At 34.7% G+C, this 8837-nt stretch overlaps 2 protein-coding genes across 2 annotated transcripts; both read left to right on the top strand.

The window, feature by feature from the left end:
* Window positions 1-311: 311 nt before the first annotated feature.
* LOC124404690 (small proline-rich protein 2H-like) lies at window positions 312-1473 on the top strand. The gene is made up of 2 exons (XM_046879022.1): window positions 312-470; window positions 1243-1473. The coding sequence occupies exons 1-2, from the start codon at window positions 312-314 to the stop codon at window positions 1471-1473; spliced, it is 390 nt and encodes a 129-aa protein (XP_046734978.1).
* Window positions 1474-4358: 2885 nt separating this feature from the next.
* Window positions 4359-8710, top strand: LOC124404144. The gene is made up of 4 exons (XM_046878043.1): window positions 4359-4640; window positions 4812-5312; window positions 8018-8282; window positions 8476-8710. Exons 1-4 carry the CDS (start codon window positions 4559-4561, stop codon window positions 8678-8680), a joined length of 1053 nt encoding a protein of 350 aa, XP_046733999.1. The 5' UTR covers window positions 4359-4558; the 3' UTR covers window positions 8681-8710.
* The last annotated feature ends 127 nt before the right edge of the window (window positions 8711-8837 follow it).

Here is an 8837-nt window from a genome sequence, read left to right as displayed (position 1 = left end):
AAAATTACAGGTACGTACGCCATTTTCGCATACGTATACGCTTCATAATTGAATTGATTTTTTTCTGAATTAAATACAGCTTTTACTAAAGTTAGAATCTCCATGATAAACAGGTGTTTTATATTGAGTCAGCTGTTCGACTCATTGCCGACCAAAATTTGAATACAATATACAGCATTATGCTTGAATAAAAAAAAAAAGGTTCAAGAAAGAAAAATACGTCAAATGTTCATGCGACGTATAATTTTTAAAGAAAAACTTCTCTCCTATTATCGCAGGTGGGTAGGGGGACATAAATTAAAAACCGAAAAATGTTGTGCGAAGAAAACGATGGAAAAAAAACTAGCACCCTACCACCACCTTGCCGCCATTGTAGGCCACCACGTTTCCATTGCCCAACTTCCGGCTGCCCTCCTCCGGAACCTTGTCCACCACAGTGGCCATCTTGTCCAGAACCCTGCCAACCCCTGGCGAGTATAAAATTATCTTGAACTATACTTTTTCAGGCCCGTCTTTAATCCTGAACTAAATTATTTCCTTATTTGTTATAAGGAAATTATAAATAATTATGTTCCTGATGAGAAAACATTGTTAAAAATTTCTCAGTAATCTCTGTTATTTTTCTCGAAAGTTCTGAGAAAAATTCTGTATAATTTTTGGAAAATTTTAAATAATTTTGTGTCAAATTTCCTACGAGGGATTCTCAAGTCAATTTCTAAACATTTTTCTGACAAAGACACGAAAAACTCCGAGTCTTAGTCGTTTTGACTATTTCTGACAGATTCGAATTAGAGGTAGCAAGCGGACCAATTTTTGTAGAAATCCATACTATGTAGAACTTTATTTTGTATAACAAATTCGAAAACCCTGAGTTGTAGTTGTAAAAACCAGAAGAACCAGAGTTTTATAGTTGTAGAAAAAAAATCTGGTTTGTAATTTTGCGGAAACTGTTGCATGTGATAATTTTTTGTTGGTACGACAACAAATCGATGTTATGACATTAATCAACCAAAGAGATGTGGTAAACTATACTGACGGATTGGAACGTTGCACTAAATAGTTACTTACAACATGTTTTATTTTTTTTGCAATTCAAACGATATTCAAATTGTTATTGTTATCGACAATGATTTCACTATCATTTTTTAGTAACTGCAAGAAATGAAATGGTCTCTACAATCAGTAGGGTACCACAAACGTTTTTATTTGAATTTCTTTGACGAAAAACGTTTTTTTTTACAGCGGTGTCGTCAGCCTCCTGGAAAACCGGTGCCGCCTCCGACGCTGTGCATCGCTAAACCTTGTCCAGAACCGTCCGGGATAAAACCCCCGTGTTTCCCGCAGCCCCCGAAAATGAAACCGCCAAAAACAAGCGTGAGATTTTGTATCCAAAACACGTGCGAAGGATCTACCTACTGTCCTTGTTACGAGGCGGAAATGCCCTGCTGCAGTTCTAAGCTCTGTAAAGAGTGAGAAAACAAAATAATTGGATCGAATCCTGTGTTTTTTTTTTTCATTACGTATTTGAATAGTTGATGAAAATATAATTAGGCCATATTTCTCCTTTTTCCATCTTCATAAAATACGACGACGAATTGAAAACGACAGAGTTATGACGTCAACTATGCTAAGATATACAATTCATACAGCGTGAATTCCTAACAACTGCCTGCTCCGTCGTCTGTTAAAATTGAAAAAAAAAGAATTAAATATGCACGCGTTATAATCCGAGAACAGCTGTTTGCCACGGCGGCCAATAACCTTCGTAAATTTAAACGACAGGTCGCCGCAATGAATGTAACCTCAAAAATTTTGACTGTGTCGGTGGCAGATAACGTGCAGTCGTTAGAAATGCACTCTGCAAACAGTAAAAATACTGAAAATTTGATTCGTCATTGTTACTTTTAATAGAAAATAAAAAATACGCCATCATTATTTCAACTGACTTTACCAAATTTACGCGGCACCACTTGAAATAAAAATTTAAGATGAAGGCTAATCAACTGACTGTCGATTTTTTTTTTCTTAGTCTTCCGCTAAAAACGAGTAAATTTTTGTTTCTCAAAAAGACTAAAATTTTCGGTCTCAGAATCGATTTGCTTGACACTCTCTAGAGTAGTTAGACCCTACAAATGCAGAAAAGATATCAAAAAGAGGGTGGGTTCAAAAGTAGAGAAATTATAAATGAAACCTTCAATTTTTTCGATATAAATCTTGATTCATTACTCGCAGCGTATTCAGATTGCGCCTCGGATTGCGCAGAATCGATTCCTCTCGCAAGATGACGTCGATATTTCAAAAAGTCAAATCAAAAATCTAAAAGGCTAGCTTTACTTTTTCGAACAAAAAATGTTTAGTCTCTAATTCTCTACGCAGAGAATGAACGCTCAGAAAAAGAATTGCAATCGAAGGAGAAAAATATGGTAAATTAATAACAATGATTTATCTTTAACGTTCAAGAAAACACTTTTGAGTGTGAAATTTTTATTCGTAAAAAATCGATCCTAATGTGTGCTTAATGTTGGATTCGAACCTTCCAGAGTACTTACAACGGAGAAAATAAAAGAAGTTGAACTGTACGATAAAGAATGAGTAATAAATTGGCTAGCTGCAGTATGGAATAAAAGTATACTTATGAGAGTGGGATAGATTGACATACTTGTAGAGAACGTTTGTAAAAATTTATTTCTTCAGTCAGCAATTGATATCCATTGTGGAAATACATACATATATTGTATGTCACGACAGTGTGATGTGAGTTGATGCGGCCGTCGAGCCGACTTCAGTGGTTGGGCGAATTAAGCCTGCTGCAGTGGCTGACGACGAGTTCACAAAAGCCTCGCTGAAATTCTAAGACTCCAAAAGTGGTTACAGCGAGTTGAGCAATGCGATTTGCGATTTCTTTACGAATTTCGGGCTATATTTTTTGTCTTGCTTACACATATAAACACTTGGAAGCTAAGTCTCTCGAAATTTTTCAAAATTTTTAATTTCATCATATTTAGAGTGCAAGTTCTCGATGATTCTCAGATTTTTCGTGTAGTTCTGCAAACAAAAACACGTTGCGACATATCGGTGGTAATAGCTAATGTTGATCATTTTTCTCGAAGTGAGCAATGGGTCATTTGACACAAAAGACTCCAAGCTTTCGGAGGATTTTGCAATCGATCATGGACTTTTTTTGACATCTTCATCAAATTCCAGTCATCCATTTGTACTTTTTGAGCTGACACGCTTTTCACTTAACAGTAATAAATATTCCAAAAAAGATATTTTTATATGATAATGATGATTATGGTTTGTGACAAAGTGATCTGCACGTTTAATTATAACTCTACAGGATTGCTATCCATAAAAGGCAGGCCATAAGTTTAGTGAAATAGGCAAACCTTTATAAATACGTGGAAAGATATTATCGGGTTTTCTTCTTACTATACTAATTTCTTCATTGGAACATTCTTGAAACTTTTGACACTAAAAATGAAGTTGTTCAAAATTTATCCAAAATATTTGCTGTTCAAAGTGACTGTGTAAAAAACTTAAAAAAAAAAAATAAGTCGAGCTCTTAGAAATACTACCATCGCCTATAAAATATGTGATGTATTCACGTAAATATAAACGATGCACGTTCGTGTGGTTGATTGAAATTTAGTTTTCCGTTGTATAATTGCGACGTATATATTTCTTGTGCGAGATTTTCTCAACTTTTCAATTTTACAACGACGACGGTATGTTAGCAATGATTTGCACGCGATAGTTGTTGGTTATGAAGAATTTCTTTTACCGGCGCGGTTAGTTACTCGGTTGATAATTCGTGAAACTGCGAATAGTGATCAGGGGACAGACAACTGTCCCGTCGAGCAATAGCCCAAGAATCTTTCATCTCTTTTACGCTGCCGAATTCGTGACTTTTTAGCTTTGACAGCTCAGAGCATATTACTGTATATGCTCATCCTTTATACATCTTCAACACGAAGTAAGAATCTTCAGTCAACGTTTTTGTCAAAATGCGTTGACTGAAGCGTTGATCTCATCCGTTACGATACTCTGACCTCTTCAAAAGACAATGAATCTACTGTTATCGACCGAACACCACAGCAGCCGATGACTGAAGATTTCTTTAGTTCTACTTCAGTCTACGCAGCAGTGTATTCGCTTACTTGACTTATCCACAGATATTTTAAACTCATTTTAATGGTCATGCGCACAAGCAGACAAATCAGTATGGAGTTCAGTAGCATAACTTCAACCAATGATATTTTGATGTATCATCTGTGCAATGATAATATTGATAATAATAAGATTAGAGCATTAGAAGTCAGTCAATCGGCGTGAACAGTTGTGGAAGTTTAACCGGAACGTATTTACGAAAAAAAAAAAAAAAAAAATCCGTGAAAATCCGTAAAACGTGTTCTTTCACATTCAAGTTTTTCAATTTACGGAATCATCGACGATCGCAATTTAAATATACATGTTCAAATGAAATTAAACAAGTAAAGAACAGCGTTCGGCTATTTAACTACACACTTAAATTCCGCGAGTAAAAGTAATCATCGGTATGGCATTGAAATTAGGAAACTGTGCTAAGGGAGGATATTCAAATATCCTACAAACGGCTTTATCGCGTCATAAACACACAGGTTGCTGTTCTGTTTTATTAACAAATTTTATTTTTATTGTTATTATATTGTTATTTTTCCAATTTATGGCTTACAGAAATCTGTAAATGATTGACACCTGAATCCTTAGTATAATTATAAAGTTTAAATTTAAATGAGTTTAATTATCACATTAAGACTCTTAATTTTCAGCTGTACTTAGCGGAGACCTAAGAAATAGCAATGAAAATAATCAGAAGAAAAGTCTTCACGCCTCTGCGGTAAAGTCCTACCCATATGCTCCTGCAATACCGTTACCCCAGAACATGACCCAGATATTTGGAAACGAAATGGGTCGTTTTACTTCAGAGAGAGTGCGAGATATAACGGGACCTATATTGTTCTGCCAGGCAAATGGGCCAGCGGCTTGTTCCAATACTGGATCAGAAGGTCTTAATCTTGGTAACTGCATGACCCAAGATAATTCAGAAAACTTGTACATTGATTCATACGACTGCACCGGTGCTGTGAGCCTCAATGGATCTATGCAGAGCAACGTTCCGCAGCCGTTTTCTTCCGAGGGTAAATCTATGCACCTGAATATGCCTGGCGGTGCATGTTCCAGGGATGATAAATACATCGCCTATGATATGCAGATCTCACACTATTCCAAGAGCGAACCATGTGTGCAGAACAGAACTGCCACTACCAAAGGTTTGTGATAAAGACACCAGTTTTCAAAACTTTAGTTTATCAATATGAAATATTCCTAAAAAAATTTCTAGCGATTTAATAGCAGCATATTAAAATCCGTTTCATTTCTCAGAATCATTTTGTAATCCTAACAATAAATAAATATCAGGTTCTACTATCTGATGAAGTCAAGATAAAAGCAGATAAAGTTCGATAAAGTACTGAATCATGATGATAAACATCAAAAATGGAGTACAATGTGAAGTTTAAGGAAAAATGAGCCCTACGATTTGAATCAAAAGTTAGGAATAGAGAAAAAATCATTTAAAATCTATTCAGCATTGTTGATTGCTCCAGTGATGGTGAACACGAATGAAACACTAATCTTACTATGTTATTGAAATTATTCAAAGGGAATTCGCATAACACATGTCATAATATTAACAATTAAAGAATAGAATTCATAATCAGAACAGTTCAAATGATAAGACTCTGCTGTTTTTAATACCATTCTAATGTTTTAGGGCTTATTTTTCTTGCTGATTACATTGCCACAAATTGTCGTAAAAAATTTCAAGAAGTCTTGCTTTCCAGAATAGTAATAGTTTACACTTTTAATTATCAATGAACATCTGTTGCACTGTACTTACATGTTCTTACCCACTCTGAAAATATTTGTTTATAACTTTTTTTCTAGTCAATCTCTGTAGATCTCTATGGTGAACAAAACACATACAAGAACTCCAGAGTTTAACCCTTTCGAATGTTCTATTTATAAAACTGTTTCCCAAATTGTTGAGATCTTAGTTCATCATGTCGGATTTCGCTCAGATTTATTTGTTGTTGTTTTATTCACGTTCATAGGCATTAGCATCAATAAAATTTCTGATAAGTTTTTTCCCCTTTTCTTAACTGTTGATTCACATGGTACGGCTTATCCATCCTGAATAACAGACGACATGCACACTGATGAAACAATTATTCATACTCCTTCAGACAGGATATTCAAATCTCTGAGCTACTGTTGATGAAAGAAGTGTATTTGGTTGCATGGTTCTAAATTACGGTCCAGCAACATGGTTTCTTCTGTTGTCTGAACGAATGGATGCAGGATGATTTAGCTGATTACATACGGAACGTTAACGAACCAAAAATGGTGCATATGTCTGCAAGCGAGCTTGTAGCAACAGATCCCGACTCGAATCTGTTTCATATCAGTTCGCCAAAAATCAGCATAGACATTTTCTATTTCTATATGTACATGTAATTTAAAAGTAGTACTTGTGATTACTTATATTTCTTCTAACACCTTCTTGGAAAGTTCGATTTTCCAAACCTGTAGAGCGTGCGTAAAGTGCCCTGTTTCTGACCAGTAATCTTAAACGTCATTGGCACACACGTACAGTTGAATAACACAATTTCACGTATTGTGGCATTGAACATAAGTTAGCTAACCCACATTTTACATGCAGTCAGTGGCATCTGTGTTATCCTCAAATCAAAATTTCCTTCGCAGGTGTTGGAAAAAATATCGCGTGTCACATATGTTGATGTGCGATATCTGACTCATGCGATTTCAGCACTTTCCTCCGGTGTGTCCCGCATACATACTATTAATTACCATGTAAAAACAGGATGGCCGTACACCTGGAAAACCTGGAAAACTTGTAAATGTCATGGAATTTCTTTCCTAAACATTTTTCGGCACCCTGTAAAAAAATCTTTTAATTTATTGATAATCTTGTAAACCATAGCGGACATCCAGGATATCAAATTATTTCTATAGATTTTAATCCATCAGTTTTATTCTCTACATGAGAGTATTGTAACATATTGCATTGCAGCATAAAATCAACAATGTAATAAACACTTCGAATGATACTGTTTATACGTGATAATTATCATATTGCATGTAGCATAATACCTGCCGCACTTGAGTTACAACTTTTTCTTACTTGAGTTGGTTCATGGAATATGTTACAATGTAGTCGTCCTTGCCGACTATTCACAAAGCAAAAACGTAATAAAGATTTCGAATGGTATTATTTATACGGGATGATTATCATATTGTATATAGTACAATACCTGTTGGATTTAAATTCTGTTTTTTTTTTTACTTTAGTTGCTTCATGGAATATGTTACAATGTAGTCGTCCTTGACGACTATCCACTACATTCACTCGATAACATATACAATAAAACCAGCCTCTGAAAATTAACATGTTCTCTAACAATAAGTAAAAGAATAATTGAAATGAGTAGTAAAGGATTATTACCATTTTTTTTTTACAATCAGAAACTAAAACTTACACTACCATGTATGAATCATATTTCTCTCCTCTGATTTTTGTAAAATGATCTGATAACTGACATTTGACTTTTATCGTAAAAATGATTTTTGGTATGAATTAATTTTAGACCATAGGTTACTCCCACTGTTATTGGCAGTTTTTTATTAATCAAAGCAAAAAAACTTCAGGCAATGTTTTTTTTTGTGTGAAACATTCTCTGGTCCCCAATACAAAAACAGCATAAGGAAAAAACTGTCCATTCTTTACCCATAAATTTAAAATATAGTTCCATTTTTGAACAGCTGATTTGTAAATGAGAAAAGTCTGAGTATGAGTATGAGTCTGAGTAAATCTGCACGTCATCGTTATTACTTATATTATTCTTGTAAAATGACCGCCTTAATAAACTTAAAGGCATTTTAATGTGATATTTAGGTGCTGTCACTAACATCATTGCAAACAGTTTACTCTCCAAAGATTTGTACTGTACCAAACCTGCTCACGTGATGAGCTATTCGACAGGCGCTGGTACCACACCAAATGAATCTGAAAAATCATCAAACGAATTACCTAAGGCTGACAAGGAATCAAGAGCAGCAAAGCTCAAAAGAGCAGTTAAAGATTACGGAAGCACGGTTATTGTATTCCATGTTGGCATATCATTGATGTCTCTTGGTACCTGTTACGTAGTAATTTATAGGTTTGTTTTATGTTTCATTGGTCTTTATTGAAAAACTGAGAGTGTTTCACGCAAGAATAATTTTTTTCTTTCTCTTTTCTTGTACATGATAAAATTACACAAAACTCGTTAAAAATATTTATTATAAATTGAGGTAACTAAAGGTTCTTAGTAAACAAAGTACAATTTTTACAGAAACTATGTTTTTTTTCAGTGGTGTAGATGTGCCTTCACTGATTAGCTACCTGGGATTTGTGGACGATGCAAGGATTCAAAATATCGTATCGAATTCATCAACATTTGTTATTGCATATGCGGTCCACAAATTATTGGCTCCAGTAAGGATATCAGTAACTTTGGCAACCGTACCGTTCTTAGTCAAATATCTACGGAAAATTGGTGTTTTGAAGAACAAATAAAGAATGCATTTCTATAAAAGAAACTTATAACGGACGAGAAATTCTTGTTTCCTATTTTCCTTTGAATTTTTCACACCAGTGTCAACGCTAAAGAATTCGTTTACTAATTTGTGAACGACCTGTATTGAAAGAACATTTGTCCAAAACTGATCTTACA

The sequence above is a fragment of the Diprion similis genome, chromosome 3, assembly GCF_021155765.1.
Source record: "Diprion similis isolate iyDipSimi1 chromosome 3, iyDipSimi1.1, whole genome shotgun sequence".
Taxonomy (NCBI): domain Eukaryota; kingdom Metazoa; phylum Arthropoda; class Insecta; order Hymenoptera; family Diprionidae; genus Diprion; species Diprion similis.
Note: the sequence above shows the minus strand (reverse complement) of the source record. Positions and strands in the feature narration are given on the sequence as shown.

Excerpts from the sequence above, each read along its gene's own strand:
- LOC124404690 (XM_046879022.1), top strand. The coding sequence starts at position 312 with ATGTTGTGCGAAGAAAACGATGGAAAAAAAACTAGCACCCTACCACCA. Across the intron at positions 471-1,242 it reads CAGAACCCTGCCAACCCCTG|CGGTGTCGTCAGCCTCCTGG; the intron begins GCGAGTATAAAA and ends TTTTTTTTACAG.
- LOC124404144 (XM_046878043.1), top strand. The coding sequence starts at position 4,559 with ATGGCATTGAAATTAGGAAACTGTGCTAAGGGAGGATATTCAAATATC. Across the intron at positions 5,313-8,017 it reads CAGAACTGCCACTACCAAAG|GTGCTGTCACTAACATCATT; the intron begins GTTTGTGATAAA and ends TGTGATATTTAG. Across the intron at positions 8,283-8,475 it reads TGTTACGTAGTAATTTATAG|TGGTGTAGATGTGCCTTCAC; the intron begins GTTTGTTTTATG and ends GTTTTTTTTCAG.